This window comes from Primulina tabacum, chromosome 12 (assembly GCF_025594145.1).
Source record: "Primulina tabacum isolate GXHZ01 chromosome 12, ASM2559414v2, whole genome shotgun sequence".
Lineage (NCBI taxonomy): Eukaryota > Viridiplantae > Streptophyta > Magnoliopsida > Lamiales > Gesneriaceae > Primulina > Primulina tabacum.
In genome coordinates this window covers 39,436,243-39,460,126 of record NC_134561.1, presented here as the reverse complement: position 1 = coordinate 39,460,126, position 23,884 = coordinate 39,436,243, and the positions used below count along the sequence as shown (strand labels likewise).

At 37.9% G+C, this 23,884-nt stretch overlaps 1 protein-coding gene and 1 long non-coding RNA gene across 2 annotated transcripts in view; one reads left to right on the top strand and one right to left on the bottom strand.

Annotated features, from left to right (window-relative positions):
• LOC142520732 (uncharacterized) overlaps positions 1-23,884 on the top strand; it is a 68,602-nt gene that overhangs the window by 26,483 nt on the left and 18,235 nt on the right. The gene's annotated exons all lie outside the window — the stretch shown is intronic.
• Positions 16,522-17,986, bottom strand: LOC142520777 (protein BIG GRAIN 1-like A). Its single transcript, XM_075623899.1, has one exon. It carries the CDS (start codon positions 17,761-17,763, stop codon positions 16,618-16,620), a length of 1,146 nt encoding a protein of 381 aa, XP_075480014.1. The 5' UTR covers positions 17,764-17,986; the 3' UTR covers positions 16,522-16,617.

Sequence of the window (23,884 nt, the reverse complement as noted above, 5' to 3'; positions counted from 1 at the left end):
AGTTTGAATAAATACTGAACAATTAAAATCTGAACGTAAAAACATTTCACGAAAACATTCTGATAAAATAATTCATGCTTTAAATAAAATGCATAAATGTAAAACTTACAGACCGAAGACGTGACTTCGTGAGCTTCTCATAGTCAGTAGTAGTACAACCCTATACAGAATCATTGCTCTGATACCAGCTATGAAGGCCCGAAAATTCGCATTTGAAAATTTGCGGAAAAATTAAAAATTTTCTTTTTAAATAATTAAAATATCTCATTCATAAGTTAAACTGATAAATAAAATTTAATATTCAAAATGGCAGCGGAAGAATTTAATTTTTGCGACACAACCGTTTAAAAATAGTCCAACGACAAATAAAAATGTTTGATCATAAAATAATAAATGCTGAAAAATTAGGTCATCGGGTTCCACTACTGCCGACCCAAGCTAGCTCACTGGTCCCCGCCCTCGATCCCGACATCATCAGCACCTACAACAACAAAGTCTAGTGAATCTAAAGACTCAGCATGCATATATCGTAAATAACGAGTAAATAAATAATAAAATCCCATGCAAGTAAAAATATCATGTCATGAGGCATAACGTAAAATATCGTGTCATGATTAATTATAATACGTGCATAACTGAACTGAAAGCCATAGTGAAAATGTTTGCTCCATGGAGCCCTGTAATGAAGTAACATGTAATAATTTTCTGGTGAGATTATGGTCTACGCAAATGGCCCCTGCACTGAACTGACCGGTAAGTGACCACCGGGTGAAGTAATAATCGTCTGATCAGAATAATGCCACAGTATACTGGGTGGGACCGGTAAGTTACCACCGGGATGAACTGAACTGAACCGGTAAGTGACCACCGGGCGAAACCATGGTAGTGAAGTAGCCACAAGCAATATCGCATAAATCTCAAAAAAGAATATTTTTTATTTTTGCACGTAATATAATTAACTACGTAATTAAATATCCTGTATAAATTTTACCAATTGAGTTGGATCGTTCCCAGGCTTGTTGTGACTTAAATCTAGCATGAAAAATATGCAAATGATTTATTTGACCAAACTATGTAATTAAATCCGAAAACGCGACAACTACGCCCAATGACTTCATATTTAATCATGACTCTGTACCAACACCGAACCATCATATAGACATGATTAAAATACGCCTAAAATGATGAAATAATGCTCCCAAATTTACAGTACTCGAAATTTAGTGAATGGAGGCCAAAAACGTGAAACGCTCTTTCGAGAGTCATTTTGGCACATTGCACCGTAAATTCTTGTACGACTTCTAAAATGATCCGAATCACAAACGGCCAAAAACATGACCTTCCTAACTTGATGAGGTACTGTCCAGTCCAAGTCCATAGGCTAAAATCCAACCAAGAACCCGGAACACGCCTCTGGACCGCGACGTCTCTTGCTGTAAAAAATACAACAGCAGCGCCTTTGATTCCTTGCGTCGTTTTCGAGACTACAGGTCATTGGGGCTTAAACCACCGACCCTAACCTCTTACCAATGTTCTAAGGAATGATTTGAACCATGGCTAAGGGCCCTAGGCCAGCCACAATTCGAACCACACCAGAAACAAACCATACGTCCCCACCGAGCACTTAATTCTGCGCGTGGGGTGTTGCAACGGTTCTTGTTGTCATGGACCATTCCATTGGCCATTTGGTTGACCATGGCACGATCTAGACATCAAGGGGTATGGTATGAACCGTGGCTATGGGCAAGAGGCCAGCCAAGATTCACACCACACCACTAAAATCGAAACTACACATGCAGTAGGGGAAGGGGCCGAGGGGCTGTTCTTGTATTTTGATTTAAAACCGATTCCATCGTGGACCAAGCCTCAAAAGGGTGACTTGGTCACGTCTTAAACATGATAGGGAGGTGTTCTAACCATGGCTATAGGCCCCTAGGGCAGCCAATGTAATGCGAGATTTAATATCGTGTTAAATTACGATTATTGATTTTAAACGAGACGATTATGAAAGGGATAACCGAGACACCAAATGAGATCGCGTTAATGTGCGAGGGCAGTAGCATCGGCGCACATGCGCGACCGGATGCGCGCACATGCGCCAATCAGGTAGAAAACCCCGCGCATATACGCGGAAGATGTCGTGCATATGCGCGAGCTGTGCGGAAGCCATCATGAGAGACCGAGCATTGGGCGCACATGCGCGGTCTCAATACGCGCACATGCGCGAGAGGTCCAGAGAGTTGGGCGCACATGCGCGATATCAATACGCGCACATGCACGAGAGGTCCAGAGAGTTGGGCGCACATGCGCGACTTAGATTCGCGCATATGCGCGAGGTGATGTGCATGATGCGCGCGGAGACAGAGTGTCTCGCGCATATGCGCCGAGTGATGTCGTGCATATGCGCGAGACGTGTTTTACGAAGGAAAGGGCCACGTCGCTTAATGCATGCAAGGTATATATATATATATGTATATCATTGCTTCAGAAACGGGAAGGAGAGAGAAAATCGAGAAATTGAAGCCAACTTCACATTTTGATTTTAAAGTGGGTTTTTGCGAGAATCCGTCACTCTGATTTTGAATCTGACTACGGTACTGTGTTCCTAACGACGTAGGCTACAACTGGACGTAAGTTTTACTACGTTTTGACATGTTTTGAAATTATGATGTTGTCAGAATTGAATGGAATTCATATATGATGTTCTTGACATGTTAGACATCATAGAATCGAAGTCAGATTAAGAAACGGACTGATTATGGATGGATTATAGATTGTATCGGATATGAGTTATGATTTGTAATTGATGTCTGTTGAGATGGTATTAACGGGGATACTGAAATTGTGCCGTTATGCCGTGATTTGAATTAGATCCAGATTAATCAGATTCAATGTTGAATTGAGAATGGAATATTGATATTATGATTCTCAATATGTCGTTTCAGATTTACAGAGACAGTCTTGAGTTCAGAATTGATATTGCTTCAGACCGAGACTACAAACGAAAGGTATAAGTCAATGTGGTATCGGGAGATCAACTTAAGTCGGTTTAGACTTGAGTTTCCCTAAATCACATACTTTACTTTATTGCATTGATATTTGTATTGATTTGATTGATGTACTTGTTCTCTTGATTTATAGATAGCAGGTATTAGACGAGTAATCTTGTGACAGAAGTGCCTTATAGTGGCGGGATCGCCACGGGCACATTGAACGATGTCACAAGATACTGTATTGGCGATAGTACCAAAGTCTGTCACCGGATGATTGGCTATCGATGTGGATAGAAATGTGGATTCTTCTATTACTGGTGATCGGTACTGTATCGATGTGGATAAAATCGTAACTCTTCTATTACTGATGATCGATATCATATCGATGTGGATAGAATAGGAGTTTCTTCTATTACTGGTGATCGATACTATGTCGATGTGGATAGAATCATAGCTTCTTCTATTACTGATGATCGATACCCTATCAACGTGGATAGAACTGGAGTCTTTTCTATTACTGTTGGTCGATATGGGAATGCCAAATTCTGGAAACCGGGATCCCTAGACTAGGATTGAGTCTAGTCTGAATTGTAGAGTTACGAGTATTGTCGACAGTCTGATATTGATTATGTTTCAGATTTTGATACATATTGCTGTTATTTGTTACATGCTTTATATTTGTTTATATGATTGCATGTTTCGTTGATTTATACTGGGATTATATTTTCACCGGAATTATCCGGCTGTTGTCTTGTTTGTATGTGTACATGACAACAGGTGGGACAGGATCAGGGTCCAGGAGATGAGGAGAGATCGTGATAGAGTGGAGACTTCGGACTTTGATGTATATAGGGTTTTGGCACTTGATAATTAGATGTTGAACATTAGTTTTTACTGATTTGTAGACGGTACAGGACTTGTACTTTATTTTATACTGAGTTGTATATTAGTTTGATTTCACTACATTCCGCATTAAAAAGAAAAAAATTTTATGACCTTAATTACTTGATTAGTAAATTGATCCTGATGACGATTAAGAACTGATTAGCGTCCGGGTCCCCACAACAGGTGGTATCAGAGTGATAAATCCTTGAGACTGAGATAGGAGCTAGTGAGCGGGGTAGATTGAGGTTTTCTTTCCTGCTTTTGATTGCTAGCATGATTTATTGTTTTAATGCATGTTTACCTGAAATATCTGATTTTGATATGGTATTGTGTATTATCTGGAATGGATCAGCTGTAAGATGATCCAAGGAGGATTGAAACTGATCTGCTGTAAATGGGGATTACTCATCCTTTTGATTATCAGATATGCCTCCGAGAAGAGTACCTGAATAGGGTATTACTTCAAATCCTCCAATGGACGTTACAGTCACTCCAATGGAGACCTTGTTAAAAAGATTTCAGTCGTTCCATCCACCAACTCTGAAAGGGTACGGAGAATTCAGTGGAATGTGAGAGTTGGTTGGACGATATTGAGATGATGTTCGAATCTTTAGAGTATACTGATGAGAAGAGGGTAAAACTGATAGGGCACCAGTTACATGATGTGGAAAAGAACTGGCGGATTACCACAAAGCGGGCCTTGGAACAAAGAAGTACGACGATCACCTGGAATGTCTTTAGAACTGAATTTTATCAAAGGTTCTTTCCAGTGTCGTATAGAAAGGACAAGGGAGCCGAGTTTGCAAACTTGAGGCATGGCCAGCTAAACATTGGGGAATATGTGGCAAAATTCTCTACACTGCTCCGATTTGCTCCCCACGTAGCTGAACATGATGAGGCCATTGCGGACCAGTTCATAAATGGCCTAAATCCTGAAATCTTTACCTTGGTGAATACCGGGAGGCCAAACAACTTTACTAATGCCTTGAACCGAGCCAAGGGAGCCGAAGCCGGTCTGATGAGACAGAAAGAGGCTTCGTTTGTGCCTGCAGCACCAAGATCACAGATGTCTCCACCATCGTCTCGATATGAAAGCGGCAGTGGTAGTGGGAAGAAAGATTTCCTGAAAGCTAAGAGAAAGCAACTCAAGAAATCTGGAAATAGCTCATCCAGTTCGAGTGGCTCGAGACAGACTGGTCAAGGCCAGAGTTATACAGGACCTTACTGTAGCACGTGTGGAGGGAAGCATTCCACAGAACAGTGCCGAGGAGTGTTCGGCAACTGCCGCATTTGTAAACAGCATGGACACTTTGCCCGAGTGTGTCCACAGCGAAGTGCCCAGGGATCCCAGGCCGCTGAGTCATCTAGATCAATGGCTCAGACAAGGAGACGATCTGCTGCTGTGCATTCCTTCCAGCCAGCACCGCCTACTCAGTCACAGCCGAGGCCAGGAGGGAGCCAGATAGCGAGCCAGCCTTCTAGGCAGCAGGCCCGAGTGTTCGCTTTGACTGAGGATCAGGCACAGGATGCACCTGATGATGTTGTTGCAGGTAACTGTTTTATTTCTAGTTATCCTACTTATGTATTGATTGATACTGGTGCATCCCATACATTTATATCTCAGCGATTTGCTTTGATGCATTCTTTGCCTATTGAGTCATTATCTGCGGTAGTGTCTGTCTCTTCTCCTTTGGGGACGGGTTTGATATCAGTGAAATCTGTTAGATCGTGTATACTGCAGTATGATGGGCATGAAATTGAGTTAGACTGTATTGTGCTTGGGATATCTGACTTTGATTGTATTATCGGTATCGATACGTTGACCAAGTACAGGGCTACAGTCGATTGTTTCCACAAGATTGTTCGATTCAGACCTGAAATGGCTGAGGAGTGAAAATTTTACGGTAAGGGTTCTCGAGCTAGAATTCCTTTGATATCTGCAATAAATATGACTCGATTATTGCAGAAAGGAGCGGATGGATTCCTGGTATATTCAGTTGATTTACTGAAGTCGAGCCCATCATTGGCGGACTTGCCAGTGGTGTGTGAGTTTGCTGATGTCTTTCCAGATGAGATTCCTGGATTGCCTCCGATTCGAGAGATAGATTTTAGCATTGAGTTGATGCCGGGAACAGTTCCGATTTTGAGGGCTCCGTACCGGATGGCACCTATCGAGTTGAAAGAGTTGAAAGAACAGCTGGAGGATTTACTGGCCAAGGGATATATCAGACCGAGTGTTTCTCCTTGGGGCGTTCCAGTACTGTTCGTGAAGAAGAAGTATGGGTCGATGAGACTTTGTATCGACTACCGGCAACTGAACAAGGCAACGGTAAAGAATAAATATCCATTGCCTCGTATTGATGATTTATTTGATCAGTTGAAGGGTTCTTCGGTGTATTCCAAGATCGATCTGAGATCTGGATACCATCAACTGAGAGTCAGGGATTCTGATATCTCAAAGACAGCATTCAGAACCAGGTATGGACACTATGAATTTATTGTCATTCCATTTGGTTTGACGAATGCACCGACGGTATTTATGGAATTAATGAACCGTGTCTTTCAGAAATATCTCGATGATTTTGTAATTATTTTCATCGATGATATTTTGATCTATTCAAAGAATGTGATGGAGCATGCTGAGCATTTAAGAACTGTGTTGAGAATTTTAAGGGCAGAGAAACTGTATGCTAAACTGTCAAAATGCGAGTTCTGGTTGAAACAGGTGGTGTTTCTGGGGTATATTATATCCGGAGACGGTATATCAGTTGATCCCAGTAAGGTTGAGGCAGTGATTTTCTTGGCCGAGACCGACATCTGTACCAGAGATACGCAGCTTTATGGGTTTAGCAGGATATTATCGCCGATTTATTAAAGATTTTTTTTCCAGTATTGCCAAACCGATTACACAGTTGACTCAGAAGAATGCTCCATTTGTTTGGTCTGAGGAATGTGAGACCAGTTTTCTTGAATTGAAGAAAAGATTGACCAGTGCTCCAGTGTTGACTATTCCGTCAGGTACTAGTGATTTTGTTGTTTATTGTGATGCATCTCACCGCGGATTGGGTTGTGTTTTGATGCAGCGGGGGCATGTGATTGCTTATGCCTCGAGACAGCTGAAACCCCATGAATCTCGTTATCCAATTCATGATCTTGAATTGGCAGCCATCGTCTTTGCATTGAAGATATGGCGACATTATCTGTACGGTGAAAAGTTTGAGATCTATTCTGATCACAAAAGCTTGAAATATCTGTTTTCACAGTCCGAATTGAATATGAGGCAGCGAAGATGGCTTGATTTGCTAAAAGATTTCGATTGTGAAATCAAATATTATCCAGGAAAGTCTAATGCAGCGGCTGATGCACTGAGTCGAAAGGTATGTTCTCTATCCTTATCGACTAGGGGTGTTTCGAATTTGATTGAAGACTGCTGTTTGTCTGGATTAGCCTTTGAAACAGATTGTCAGCCTCTAAGATTATATGCGATTCAAGCTGAATCAGAGCTGATTTTGAGAATTAAAGCAGCTCAGAAAGTTGATCAGAATATACAGAAGTAGATTGCTATGGTCAGAGCTGGACATCAATCGGAATATCAAGTTCAAAATGGTATTTTGTGTGTGAATAATCATCTGGTTGTGCCAAATGTTTCAGATTTAAGACTACGAATACTAGCAGAAGCGCACAACAGTCATTTTAGCATTCATCCTGGTGGCAGAAAAATGTATAATGATTTGAAGACACAATATTGGTGGAAGCAAATGAAATCAGATGTTACTGAATTTGTAGCCAAGTGTCTGAATTGCCAACAGGTGAAAGCGGAGAGGAAGAAACCAGGAGGATTGTTGCAGAATTTGTCTATTCCTGAATGAAAATGGGATCACATTTCCATGGATTTTGTGACACAATTACCGAGGTCCTCCCGAGGTTGTGATGCGATTTGGGTTGTGATTGATTGATTGACCAAATCTGCATGTTTTATTCCATACAAAATGACATATAGATATGACCAGATGGCCGATATTTATGTTAAGGAAGTGGTCAGATTGCACGGAGTGCCGAAGTCGATTGTTTCAGACCATGATCCTCGGTTAACTTCGCACTTCTGGCAGAGCCTGCAGCAAGCTCTCGGTACGAAGTTACATCTAAGTACCGCATATCATCCTCAGACTGACGGACAGTCAGAACGAACGATTCAGACATTGGAAGATATGTTGAGAGCTGTAGTGCTTTATTTTAGCACTAACTGGCAAGATGCATTGTCTCTTTGTGAATTTTCGTACAACAATAGCTATCAAACGAGTATTGAGATGGCTCCATTCGAAGCGTTGTACGGAAAAAAATGTCGATCCCCTCTGTATTGGGATGATATCTCTGAAGTTCTTGAGACTGGACCTGATATGATCAGAGATATGACAGAAAAAGTGAAGTTGATCCAGAAGAAAATGAAGGCAGCCCAGGACAAACAAGCCAAATATGCCAACCTTCGGCGTAGACCGTTGGTATTTGAGACTGGAGATCGAGTATTTTTGAGGATTTCTCCATTCAGAGGTGTGGTTAGATTTGGGAAGAAAGGGAAGTTGTCTCCACGATATGTCGGTCCTTATGAGATTCTTGAAAAGATAGGAGATCGTGCCTATCGACTAGCATTGCCGCCTTCATTATCTGGAATACATGATGTCTTTCATGTATCAATGCTGCAGAAGTATCTCCCTGATGATTCACATGTTATTCAACCCGACGAGACCGAGCTGGATGAGACATTGAGTTATGTTGAGAAACCGATTCGGATTATCGATCGTAAGGAAAAACAGCTCAGAACGAAGATGATTCCGTTCGTGAAAGTACAATGGACTCGTCATGGCATTGAAGAAACCACTTGGGAGACTGAATCAGATATGAGACAAGAATTCCCACCATTATTTTACTAATGTAAATTTTTATTCGACTATAATTACATTCCTTCTTAATGATATGATTTGACAATCTGTGATTTCGAGGACGAAATCGTATCTTAGAGGGGGAGAAATGTAATGTCTTAGATTTAATATCGTGTTAAATTACGATTATTGATTTTAATCGAGACGATTATAAAAGGGATAACCGAGACACCAAATGAGATCGCGTGTGAAAATTAATGTGCGAGGGCAGTAGCATCGGCGCACATGCGCGACCGGATGCGCGCACATGCGCGAGAGGTCCAGAGAGTTAAACTGATAAATAAAGTTTAATATTCAAAATGGCAGCGGAAGAATTTAATTTTTGCGACACAACCGTTTAAAAATAGTCCAACGACAAATAAAAATGTTTGATCATAAAATAATAAATGCTGAAAAATGAGGTCATCGGGTTCCACTACTGCCGACCCAAACTAGCTCACTGGTCCCCGCCCTCGATCCCGACATCATCAGCATCTACAACAACCAAGTCTAGTGAATCTAAAGACTCAGCATGCATATATCGTAAATAACGAGTAAATAAATAATAAAATCCCATGCAAGTAAAAATATCATGTCCTGAGGCATAACGTAAAATATCGTGTCATGATTAATTATAATACGTGCATAACTGAACTGAAAGACATAGTGAAAATGTTTGCTCCATGGAGCCCTGTAATGAAGTAACATGTAATAATTTTCTGGTGAGATTATGGTCTACGCAAATGGCCCCTGCACTGAACTGACCGGTAAGTGACCACCGGGTGAAGTAATAATCGTCTGATCAGAATAATGCCACAGTATACTGGGTGGGACCGGTAAGTTACCACCGGGATGAACTGAACTGAACCAGTAAGTGACCACCGGGCGAAACCATGGTAGTGAAGTAGCCACAAGCAATATCGCATAAATCTCAAAAAAGAATATTTTTTATTTTTGCACGTAATATAATTAACTACGTAATTAAATATCCTGTATAAATTTTACCAATTGAGTTGGATCGTTCCCAGGCTCGTTGTGACTTAAATCTTGCATGAAAAATATGCAAATGATTTATTTGACCAAACTATGTAATTAAATCCGAAAACGCGACAACTACGCCCAATGACTTCATATTTAATCATGACTCCGTACCAACCCGGACCAACACCGAACCATCATATAGTCATGATTAAAATACGCCTAAAATGATGAAATAATGCTCCTAAATTTACAGTACTCGAAATTTAGTGAATTGAGGCCAAAAACGTGAAACGCTCTTTCGAGAGTCATTTTGGCACATTGCACCGTAAATTCTTGTACGACCTCTAAAATGATCCGAATCACAAACGGCCAAAAACATGACCTTCCTAACTTGATGAGGTACTGTCCAGTCCAAGTCCATAGGCTAAAATCCAACCAAGAACCCGGAACACGCCTCTGGACCGCGACGTCTCTTGCTGTCAAAAATACAGCAGCAGCGCCTTTGATTCCTTGCGTCGTTTTCGAGACTACCGGACATTGGGGCTTAAACCACCGACCATAACCTCTTACCAATGTCCTAAGGAATGATTTGAACCATGGCTAAGGGCCCTTGGCCAGCCACAATTCGAACCACACCAGAAACAAACCATACGTCCCCACCGAGCACTTAATTCTGCGCGTGGGGTGTTGCAACGGTTCTTGCTGTCATGGACCATTCCATTGGCCATTTGGTTGACCATGGCACGATCTAGACATCAAGGGGTATGGTATGAACCGTGGCTATGGGCAAGAGGCCAGCCAAGATTCACACCACACCACTAAAATCGAAACTACACATGCAGTAGGGGAAGGGGCCGAGGGGTTGTTCTTGTATTTTGATTTAAAACCGATTCCATCGTGGACCAAGCCTCAAAAGGGTGACTTGGTCACGTCTTAAACATGATAGGGAGGTGTTCTAACCATGGCTATAGGCCCCTAGGGCAGCCAATGTAATGCCCGAGATTTAATATCTTGTTAAATTACAATTATTGATTTTAATCGAGACGATTATGAAAGGGATAACCGAGACACCAAATGAGATCGCATGTGAAAATTAATGTGCGAGGGCAGTAGCATCGGCGCACATGCGCGACCGGATGCGCGCACATGCGCCAATCAGGCAGAAGACCCCGCGCATATGCGCGGAAGATGTCGTGCATATGCGCGAGCTGTGCGGAAGCCATCATGAGAGACCGAGCATTGGGCGCACATGCGCGGTCTCAATACGCGCACATGCGCGAGAGGTCCAGAGAGTTGGGCGCACATGCGCGATCTCAATACGGGCACATGCGCGAGAGGTCCAAAGAGTTGGGCGCACATGCGCGATCTCAATACGCGCACATGCGCGAGAGGTCCAGAGAGTTGGGCGCACATGCGCGACTTAGATTCGCGCATTTGCGCGAGGTGATGTGCATGATACGCGCGGAGACAGAGTGTCTCGCGCATATGCGCCGAGTGATGTCGCGCATATGCGCGAGACGTGTTTTGCGAAGGAAAGGGCCACGTCGCTTAATGCATGCAAGGTATATATATGTATATCATTTCTTCAGAAACGGGAAGGAGAGAGAAAATCGAGAAATTGAAGCCAACTTCACATTTTGATTTTAAAGTGGGATTTTGCGAGAATCAGTCCGTCTGATTTTGAATCTGACTACGGGACTGTGTTCCTAACGACGTAGGCTACAACTGGACGTAAGTTTTACTACGTTTTGACATGTTTTGAAATTATGATGTTGTCGGAATTGAATGGAATTCATATATGATGTTCTTGACATGTTAGATATCATAGAATCGAAGTCAGATTAAGAAACGGACTGATTATGGATGGATTATAGATTGTATCGGATATGAGTTATGATTTGTAATTGATGTCTGTTGAGATGGTATTAACGGGGATACTGAAATTGTGCCGTTATGCCGTGATTTGAATTAGATCCAGATTAATCAGACTCAATGTTGAATTGAGAATGGAATATTGATATTATGATTCTCAATATGTCGTTTCAGATTTACAGAGATAGACTTGAGTTCAGAATTGATATTGCTTCAGACCGAGACTACAAACGAAAGGTATAAGTCAATGTGGTATCGGGAGATCGACTTAAGTCGGTTTAGACTTGAGTTTCCCTAAATCACATACTTTACTTTATTGCATTGATATTTGCATTGATTTGATTGATGTACTTGTTCTCTTGATTTATAGATAGCAGGTATTAGATGAGTAACCTTGTGACAGAAGTGCCTGATAGTGGCGGAATCACCACGGGCACATTGCACGATGTCACAAGATAGTGTATTGGCGATAGTGCCAAAGTCTGTCACCGGATGATTGGCTATCGATGTGGATAGAAATGTGGCTTTTTCTATTACTGGTGATCGGTACTGTATCGATGTGGATAGAATCGTAACTCTTCTATTACTGATGATCGATATCATATCGATGTGGATAGAATCGGAGTTTCTTCTATTACTGGTGATCGATACTATGTCGATGTGGATAGAATCAGAGCTTTTTCTATTACTGGTGATCGATACCCTATCGACGTGGATAGAACTGGAGTCTTTTCTATTACTGTTGGTCGATATGGGAATGCCAACTTCTGGAAACCGGGATCCCTAGACTAGGATTGAGTCTAGTCTGAATTGTAGAGTTACGAGTATTGTCGACAGTCTGATATTGATTATGTTTCAGATTTCGATACATATTGCTGTTATCTGTTACATGCTTTATATTTGTTTATATGATTGCATGTTTCGTTGATTTATACTGGGATTATATTTTCACCGGAATTATCCGGTTGTTGTCTTGTTTGTATGTGTATATGACAACAGGTGGGACAGGATCAGGGTCCAGGAGATGAGGAGAGATCGTGATAGAGTGGAGACTTCGGACTTTGATGTATATAGGGTTTTGACACTTGATAATTAGATGTTGAACCTTAGTTTTTACTGATTTGTAGACGGTACAGGACTTGTACTTTATTTTATACTGAGTTGTATATTAGTTTGATTTCACTACATTCCGCATTAAAAAGAAAAATTTTTATGACCCTAATTACTTGATTAGGAAATTGATCCTGATGACGATTAAGAACTGATTAGCGTATGGGTCCCCACAGCCAAGATCAGAACTTCCTCCCTTGACAGCAACCAACAAAACCGAGAACCCAAAAGGGCATGAAGGGAGAGTTGTTGTCCTTCTTCGTAATTCCAGCGTGCATGGGACTCGACTATTGGACCAACGTGATCCTAATACATCCTAGTGCATGCCTAAGAACAGCCTTGGGAGCCTGGACACGAGCCAACACCTGAAACAAGCACAACAAGCCAACCCGTGAAGAATGAAGTGGAATAGAAACCGTGCAGAATTTTTTTACCAACAAAACTGCTGTCATATTTCGGTTTTGGATGGGATTTCATGATCAAATAACGTTTAAAAAAATGTTAATATGACTTGATTGAAGAGCAAGGGGAATATACACATGCCTGGATATCTTTTTTTTTGTTTTGAAGAAAACAAAAGAAACGCAACGACGCGGCGCGGAGGAGACGGAGCGCTTTTCTTTCTTGCTTGCTACTCGATTTGTTCTCCTATTTTTCTCACGATTTCTCTCTGGTTTTCTCTGAATATTTGAGTATGGTGATGGAGAGATGGTTAGGGGAAAAATAATATGGGAGGTTGCAAGATTGTGGGAGTTTAAATGGCAAGATAATTCTTTACTATCTTAGAGTTTGTTAAATGATTGATATCAAAAGATTTTGAGGGCTGATAGAGGGTGCATTAGGTCAAAAATTGGGTCTAGGTTCAAGAAGAAAATTGCTTAATTAATTTATTTGTTAGTGATTTAAAAGTTGGGAGAATATCTTCCTAGAAAAGATTAAGGGAATGATAATTAAAGAATGAGTTGTTAAGTTAATTTAAATCTTTTAGATTAGGGGATGGCCGATTTTTAGCTAGTAAAATGGGGTGGAAGATTTCTTAAATATTAATTAGTGGAGATTAAATTTTTTTTTTAGGGAATTATCTAACAAGGAAAAGATATGGAAAAAAGATTAAGGTTGAGTTGTCAAAGAAAATTTTAAATATTTTAAATTGTGATGACCGAAAATTATCATCTAAAATTTGGGTAGGAATATTGTTCAAATATTAATTAGTGTTGAATAAAATTTTTGGGAATTAACTATCATGAAATGGAAAAGGAAAGATATTAAATAAATGGGTTGACAACTAATTTTAAGTGAATTAAAGAGGGGCCAAAAATTACATCTAAAATGGAGGAAAAATATTTCTTAAATATTGTGTTTTAAATCTTTAGTGTTTTATCTACTCATTAAATATTTTAGAGAATTAAGGAATTAATTATTGAACTATATTTACTACTTATCTCAACTTATTCAAATAATTCCTTAAACCTTCTTTTACAATAAATTAACTTATTATTTATCTTAAATAAATTTTAGGAATGTTTTCTTAATATTAAAGTTTATCTCTTTACTCCAACTCAGGTCCGACCTCACTTAATTAACTGAAAAGCTAGCACTTAAACTACTGAATAAAATAAATAGATTTAAAGAAAAGAATTTAAATACTCATGCAATAAAATCATTTTAATTTAAGTACTAGGAATTATGCATGGCTTATACGTAGTCTAATTTACGGGTTCTACAATAGAACACATATTGCTTTTTTAAGTGTTTCTTTGAGACGGTCTGTCCTCACACACACATAGATGACCTCCCTTTAAGGAGTATCCTACCATACTCCATCTTTTTAGAGGTAAAATAATCATTAAAAGCACAATAACCTCACTACATTTGCAGAAAACATTACTTATCGTCCTAGAACTGAGTAGAGAATAATTCCCAAGTGCTAGTGCAAGTCCTCATAATTTAGTTTACTCAAATATAAACGTATATATTCATTATCTCTTATATTAAATCTTTATCTGGTATTTTATTTCCCAAATTTTAAATTATATACCCAAAATTTCAAAATACACATGTACATAATTGTATATATCCAATATCTCCTCATAATTGTATATATTCAATGTCTCCTCATAATTGTATATATCCAATGTCTCCTCATTTAAATTAAGTATATTTATCACTTGAAATTTGAACTAGTCTTTGGAAGTCTTTGAACACAAAAAATTAATTATCACAAATCACTTTAGATAATCTGGATAATTATTAAATATAATCTTTCATAATCTAGTACAAAATTTTGAGTAAATATATAATACATTAAATTTGAAATTTGTGGGTTTTACACAATAGATTCTGATACACGTTTACTGTTATTTATATTTTCTGATATTTTAACATGAATTCTTGGTATGTTGTGATATATGAATTCAATCATATGATTTATAATTTTTTTTTAAATCTCGGACACCCACCCCCGAAAAAAATCACTTATTTTATGCATGTATATATATATATATATATATATATATATATATATATATATGAACGCATCTGCATCCACAAACCCATGAAATCATTTTAATATTGATTACAACTAGCTACTTGTGTGTATCGATCTTCTAAATATAACAAGCTAGCATTTAATTGCACATAAAATGATGAGTAATAAGCTGAGCTAGGTCAACCTTTACGGCCGTCAAAAGATTACACTTTCTTAAAACAAGAAAACTTGATAAATATACATTTTTTTTATTTAATTACTACTACCCTTTCGATAGTGCATAGATGCAATTCCCATTAAGTGCGTCTGATTTTAAATTATCGATGACATTTGGGCAATGATTAGAGATAGATACAAGCTAGGACATACTATATAATTAATAAATTCGATTAACTTCCCAGTATGCCTAACTTCACAAAAGACTATTCATTAGCTAGTAGTTAGTCTAAGTATTCATATATATATGTATATATATGTCTTACCTTGATGAATTTAGAAATTTCAAAATAAACGTGTGACTTTTCAAATATATACTAATTATACTCAAGATATATGTTTACTGGTTAGTAAAATGCAAAGTTGCACGCATGCATTTGGGATACTATGATTACTAGCTACAGTTATACGAGTGGGTGGCTTCATTGATTATATGATTAAACAATATCGTACGTACTTTGATATAATACCAGTATAGGACATATATAGGTCAGCCATTGGTGTATAAATGATGTGTTTTTCTAATTAGGTTAAAACTTACAAATTCATTTAAGCTTTTGGACTAATTTGGTCATCCAACAAAAAATCTAACCACAGATTTCATGTCCGAAGCTTTTGGGGACCAAAGTCCATCATTGATTTTCTTTTTTGGCTTATATTATCTTCATACATGTCTGATAAGAACTGAATATATAGTAGCTCCAAATAAGAATATAAATAAATAATTAATGATGTATATTAAGGAAAAGGGAAAGGCAATTGAGATGAGAAGAAGAGTTTATCATCCAATATCTATCTGACCCCCCTTCTGTCACTCGATCATTTTTCAAATATACATATATCCACCCAACACGTGCAATATTGCATTTCTCTTGCACTTCCCTATTCGATCATTTTAGCCAGAAAGTGGAAGACTAAAAATTAATCAACAGCTTAAATTTTTTTTTTTAAAAAAAAATCTGAGATGGATGAAGATGCTAGAAAACAACACACATTCATTTGTTCAAACATGGAAGTTTACTATCTAGTTTGAATCAACACAAGTCTTAACACCAGCATCAACAAATAAAGAAAAAATCCATTTCTCTTAATAAAAAACAAAAACAAACACCCCAACCAAATGATATATAACTTATTGCTAGTAAAATGATTACAATTAGTCATCTTTGAATTGCATAATCAATCCACTTGAAATCGCTCGATTTGTATGGAGATGAGTGGTTTCATACACAGGCAATTCTTCTCTATACCTTTCCATTCCAATGGCCGAAAGATTATCTAATTCGAATAAATCAGAACTTGCATAACTTGCTGCGTCGTCATCTTCGTCATCATATTCTTGATCCAAGTCGTGGGATTTTGTGCGATGATCAAAACGGAACTCATTTTTCTGATAGTTTCTCAGAAAATCTCGTACAGCTTCCTCCACTCTTCGATTATTCTCTATTACATTTACATGCACCATCATCTCTTCGTTGATGGCTTCCAAATTCTGTTTCTTGCAGTTGACGTTGATTTCTTCTTGCAGGGATTTGTGCCCGCCTGGTTGAAAATCCTCATTGACGATCACCGGGGAGAACCTGACCGATCTTTTCTCACTGCCTGCTAATTTTCCTCTAGACGAAGGCGTTTTGCTGAGGCAGGATCTGGAGAAAGAAGAAGCTGATGAACAAGTTGAGGCGTTAGCCGATTTCAAGATTGGAGAATTGGTTTCGGAATTGCTCATTTTGGGTTTCTTAGTGTTTCCAGCAGCTGTGAATAAGGAGTTCAAGAAACCAGCGAGACGGGCGCCGGGGGAAATCGGCTGCTTCACTTTCTTCAGGTCGGCGTATAATTTCAGTGCTCGAGATTTCGTCTTCATGAATCCATCCTTATTTTTGCTAGCCGATTTCTCCTTGTTAAGGCTCGAATCACAGACCCGGATGGACTTCGGCCTCTTCTCGTAGAAAGATTCAGATAAGAATCCAGCTCCGCCACCTCCTCCGCTGGAGTCCCAAGAACTCGACCTGAGAATCGACTCAGCCGCTGTTGATTTCCTCCGAGCGGCATCCTTTTCACGAACCTTCTTTTCCATCCATTTCTCGATCATACAAGCCCGCTGGAAATTTGCGATTTCTTCTTCAGTTCGAAACATGGCAGCACTAGTCTGCTGCTTCTTCCTCATTATGACATTAATATTCTCGATTTCCTCTTGATCGAATGAACGGTAAATTTCATCAAGAAGTGTGGAAGAAAAAGAAGGATGATTTGTGTTTGAATTGTCGCTTATCTCTCTTCTGTGGTATCCACACTTATCCACCATGTCTTTTAATTTTATAGTCGAGATGAATTGTCGCTTATCTCTCTTCTGTGGTATCCACACTTATCCACCATGTCTTGTAATTTTATAGTCGAGAAAACCTTAGTCTGTTGAAGGGGAATCAAGAACTGAACCAGTGTACTCCACAGACTTTAATGAGCAGGAAATAAAATCATGTATTAATCGACAGGTAAAAAGAAACATAAAGAATATATATATATGTATATATATAATCACACAGTCACACAGAGCTGATGGCGTTGAGGAGCTAGCTAGGAACAGGAAATTAGCGAAGTGGTGAGACTAATGGGAATATTGGGATATCAACGGTTGAAATTACAAGCTAGACCACTATATATATCTATTATATATATATAAATATATTACTTTATACGTGAATTTTCATTTATCTCCTTATTAATTATTTGTTTTACATTAATTTCTTAATTTAAATGTGTTTTTTTGTTATCTCCTTATTAATTACTTGTTTTACATTAATTTCTTACTTTAAATGTGTATTTTTTTTAATAAATATGTGACTTTATATGTGCATTTCCATTTATCTCCTTATTAATTGTTAATTGCTTGCTTTAGGTTAATTGCTTACTTTAAATGTATCTTTTTTTCATTCTTATTCATATTTTAAATATGTTTGACTAATATAAATATGTGACTTTATATGTGAATTTTTATTTATCTCCTTATTAATTGCTTGCTTTACATTAATTTCTTACTTTAAATGTGTTTTTTTTTCCTCTTTATTCATATTTTAAATATGTTTGATTATTAGTATTTAATTTTCTATGTCTACACACATTATAATATGTTATTTTTTAATTATGTAAATTAGTATTTTGTTTTTTTGTGCCTATCCACATTATAATATGTTATTTTTAATCCAATGATTTATATTTTTTTTATCTTTTCATTATGTAAATTAAATTTATTAAAGTTTAGAAATAACTCATTATCGAATTGAGAATTTTCTTTGGTGTCTTATTAATTTTTTTCATGTCCTTGTTAATTTGTCTTTGTGACGTGAACTATAACTTATGCGTTTAAAAAAATATTTTTTGGAAAGGTTTATAATTAAAAAATACTTTAATAAAATATGGTCAAAAAATTTATTGTGATATAATTTTTTTACAAAAATATTTTTAAATTTTTAAATCTATTTACTTGTGACCGTTTGTTAGAATATATGTGTTTAAATTAAAGTTTTTTGCAACCTGAAATTTTTTTGCGGTTTATAATTATAAATTATTTAAATAAAACACGGTAAAAGATCGTTGTGATTTGAGCCGTCGATTTGGGTCGGATCTGTCGGTTTGGCCTGCACCGCCAAAATTTTTAAGTGAGTTGGATTGAAATTTTGTCGACTCATTTAAAGGTTAGCCTAAATGAACTCGCACGAGTTTATATTAAATATTTATATATCTAATATTATCGATTTTCAATCATGAATTCTTGATATAAAATGGAAAATATCATTTTGATTTTAAAATTGTGATGTTACTGTGTTGTCCAAAAATTGTGGGTTGTTGAGACATTTTGGCAGTCACTCAAAATTGAGTGCCAAAGTAGGCATTTGAATTGTATTTTTGGATTTCTAACAATAAGTTCGTCAACATATTATTTTTAAGTTAGTTTTATTAGTATCGTGATGTGATAGACATAAATTAGTTGTGGCGATGAAAATAAAAACCAACAGCATTCTTTAAGAAAACAGTAGACAATAAGAAAAGCAGAAGCTACTGTGTTAGTAAAACAAAAGCAGTAGAAAGGATAGAAAAACAGAAACAGAAGAAGATGTTTCCTAACGGAACTAATCTTGAATGTTACCGTTAAGGTTACCTAGTACTAGTATTAATTGCAGCATTAAATATTGTATGAAGTCATTTAATTCGCTTTACCGATTTTAGTATGAAATATGACTGATTGTTTTATAGCTTTTCTGCAATAACCTTTTTAGGTAATAAAATTGATTCAATCAGAATTCAGAAGACATCTTCTGATCATAGACGTTGAACTCAGTCACCTATATATATGGAACAAACCCATATAGGAGACATGGTAGTACGAAAAATATCTTTCAAGGATCAACTCAATTTCACTCAACGAGAAAACCTCAAAATTCCTTGAGTCCAACATAAAGAAAAGCAGCACACGTTTCATAGCAAATATCTGATCTTTTGAGATCATCTTGTGCTACTGTTTCTTACACTCTTTATAATTATTCACAGCACTCATATTTTATCAAGAAGAGTTTGTAATCTGAAAAGAGTCTTTTCAGAACTTTGTGTATCACATTTTCACTGTGTTGAGTAACTAAGAGTTTCAGTAGGCAAAGTGTAAGCCCTGCTGAAGTGGGTATGTACAAGAGTTTTACTGTAAAAACCAAAGTCTTATAGTGATATCTTCTGGAAACAGAAGAAGGGGAGACGTAGAAGATTTCATCTTCGAACTTCCATAAACAACTACTGCCTACTGTTATTACTGTTTTTCACTTACTCTATCAGATTGTTTCCGCACCTTTTATTGTAATCTAGTGAAAGTATACGCAACAAGATAAACTACTATCTCTAACAGGATTTTAGTACCCCCTTGTAGAAGAACGAGTAGAGTTTATTCGCCTCCCCCCTCTAAACTCAACTTCAATCCACAACAATTGGTATCAGAGCGGGTTATTCTTGTTCGAGAAAAACTACAACAGACATGGCTCACTTCAGCAAAATTCCAATGTTCTCAAAAGAAGACTTCGATGACTGGAAAATCAGAATGCAAGCCCATCTTGCAGCTCAAGATGATGACATGTGGTATGTCATCACAGATGGTCCATTAAAGATCTTAAAGCCAAATCCAGCTATTGCTATCACCGAAGGTGCACCTCAGATGCTGGAAAAACCAAGATATGAATGGACAAGCGAGGACAAGAAGAAAGCAAATCTTGACAACTTTGCAAAGGACATTCTGTACAAGACACTCGACAAAAATACCTTCCGCAAAATCAAGATGTGTCCTACTGCAAAGGAAATCTGGGAAAAATTGATTCAGATCTGTGAAGGAAACGAAGAAACTAAGTAAAACAAACTTTCTGTAGCCATGCAGAAGTTTGAGAATATGAAGATGAAGGCTGGAGAAACTATGAATGAGTTAGATGAACGCTTCAGCAGCCTTGTCAATGAACTCACAGCTCTTGGGAAAGATTTTGGCAACAGGGAAGTTGCATTAAAGGTAATGAGAGCCCTACCCAGAGAATGGGATGTCAAAACGATGGCAATGAGAGCTTCCAGGGATCTAAACAAGTTGGAACTGCATGACTTGTTCTCAGATCTGAAGGCATATGAGTTTGAACTTGAAGTTCGAAGTGGAGAAGAGCCCTTAGCAATTCCACCAACCAAAGCTCTCGCAGCTACGGTTAACTCTATTGCTACAGTTGCCCCAAGTTCATCTTCTGCTGCTGCTATAGAGAATACTTCTGAGAGAAGCGCTGAACAGATAAGCAATGACGCAATGTCATTATTTGTTAAGAAGTTTTCCAGATTCATGAAAAAGAATCACATAACATTTCAAAGTCCCAACCGCAATTTCAAAAAGGAATCACCCTCTGGTGATATGGCATGCTTTAACTGCGGAAATGTTGGACATTTCATTGCTGACTGTCCAAAACCAAAGAAGGATGACCAGAAGAAGAAGGGTGTCAAACGCTATGATAAAAAGACCAGAAAAGACAGAAAGGCAATGATTGCAGAAGAAAGTAAGTCCAAATGGGCAGACTTAAGTTCCGAATCTTCTGGTTCTGAAAGCCATTCAAGTGACAGTGATGAAGATGAGATCAAATGTCTGATGGCAAATACGGAATCAATCTCGACATCCGGAGAGGTATTTGACTTTGACTCTGATGAATTTACACGCACTGAGTTAGTCAAAGCATTACACGACATGGTAGAAGAGTATTCGAGACTTTCTCAATCATTCGAGGAAGTTAAGATTGAAAATCAGAACTTAAGAGATCAGAACTGTAAGTTAACTTGCTTGCAAGTAAACAATTGTACTGATTTACAAGTTGAGATGAGTAAATTAAAAACTGAGAATGAAAGAGTAAAAGCAGATTACCAGACGATGCTTTCTGAAAACCAGAGGTTATCACTACTGGTGAATGCTTGGAATAAGTCCTCTATTTCACTCGAAAAGATGCAAGAGTTACAAAAACAATCTGGAGACAGAAGTGGTCTCGGATTTTGTAATGATGAAGGCATTTCTGAAACGAATACTAAGCCAAAACTGGATATGTGCAAAGGAAAGTACATTCATTTTCTGAAATCCAGTGTGGTACAGAAACCAGAAGTACCTACTGCTTCAGTTGAAAGGAATGTAAATCAGATGAACAAAAGGATGCATTATGGTCTGGGTTATGTTGAACCTAAGGAAAGAGTCCACCAGAGTTCTGGATCCAGTAGAGGATTCAACTCAGGAGGACAAATCTCTATGAAGGTTAAAAACTGCCAACACTATAATTCTACACCTGTTCAAAAGAGATACAGACCAGACAACAAAAACAGAAGAGAAGAGCAATATTTTAATATGCATACTGTTAGAAATAACAGACCTTCTGTTGCACACACATCTTTGGATACCCGAAGCACAAGGTCACCAAAAATTGTTCAAATGTGGGTCCCCAAAGGACTGATAAGGCTTGGACCCAAATAGATTTGGGTACCAGATACTAAAATTTGTGTCTGCAGGAACAGAAGAAGAAAACAAAAATCAGTAACTCTACATGGTATCTGGACAGTGGATGTTCCAGACACATGACAGGACAGAAAAACCTACTTTCCGAGATATTGAGTTGTACTGGACCAAAGATAACCTTTGAAGACAACTCAAAAGGTAAAACCGTGGGTAAGTGTAAGATTATCCACGGCAACATAACCATTAATGATGTGCTACTAGTTGAGAACCTTTGCTACAATTTGATTAGCATTAGTCAATTTATGTGATAATGGTTATTCTGTAGCTTTTCAGAAGCACTCGTGTATAGTTAAAGATTCTGCTGAGTCTACTGTATTAACTGGAAAAAGAGAAGGCAATACCTACAGAGTCTCTTGGAACTCAAATCATGTCAATGTTCCTACATGCTTAGTTGCCTCTCTTAGTGATAAACACTGGCTCTGGCACAAGAGATTGAATCATCTGAATTTCAAGTCAATCAACAATCTCAAAAAGCATAATATAATTAATGGTTTGCCTGATATTAATTTTGTTAAGAGTCATGTTTGTTCTGCCTGTCAGCTTGGGAAACAGATAAGATCCAGCTTCAAGAACAAAGATAGCAAATCAACTTCAAGATGTTTGGAATTGCTGCATATGGACTTATTTGGTACAATCCCTATTATGAGCTTAGGGGGAATGAAATATACCCTTGTTGTTATTGATGATTTTTCTAGATTTACTTGGATAATATTTCTTGCAGGAAAAGATCAAACCAGTAGCCTCCTGATCAAGCTTCTGAAGAAGATTCAAAATGAAAAATCCTCTTCTATGATTAAAATCAGAAGTGATCGGGGTACTGAGTTCACTAACAAAATTCTTGAGTTATACTTAGATGAACAAGGAATTCATCATGAATACTCAGCTGCCAGAACGCCTCAACAAAATGGAGTAGCTGAGAGGAGAAACAGAACACTTAAAGAAGCTGCTAGAACAATGCTAGCAGATGCAGACATTTCTCAGCGCTTCTGGGCAGAAGCAATTAACACTGCATGTTATACGCAAAACAGAATTATGATCAACAAAAGGCATAATCAGACTCCTTATGAAATATGGATAGGGAGTAAACCTAACGTATCTTATTTCCATGTATTCGGCTGCAAATGCTTTGTACTTAACAATAGCAAAAACACTTAACTGCATTTGATTCAAAATCAGATGCTGGATTATTTCTTGGTTACTCTGCTGTGAGCAAAGCTTTCAGAATCTTCAACAATAGAACTCTTAATGTTGAAGAATCTAATCATGTTGTCTTTGATGAAGACAGCAGTGCTCCCGAGATTACTAACATATCTAATCTAAGTAACAGGTTAGACAGGGTTCATCTGGAACTAGACAGTGAAGATGATGCAGA

Coding starts and splice junctions, on each gene's coding strand:
- LOC142520777 (XM_075623899.1), bottom strand. CDS start 17,763: ATGGTGGATAAGTGTGGATACCACAGAAGAGAGATAAGCGACAATTCA.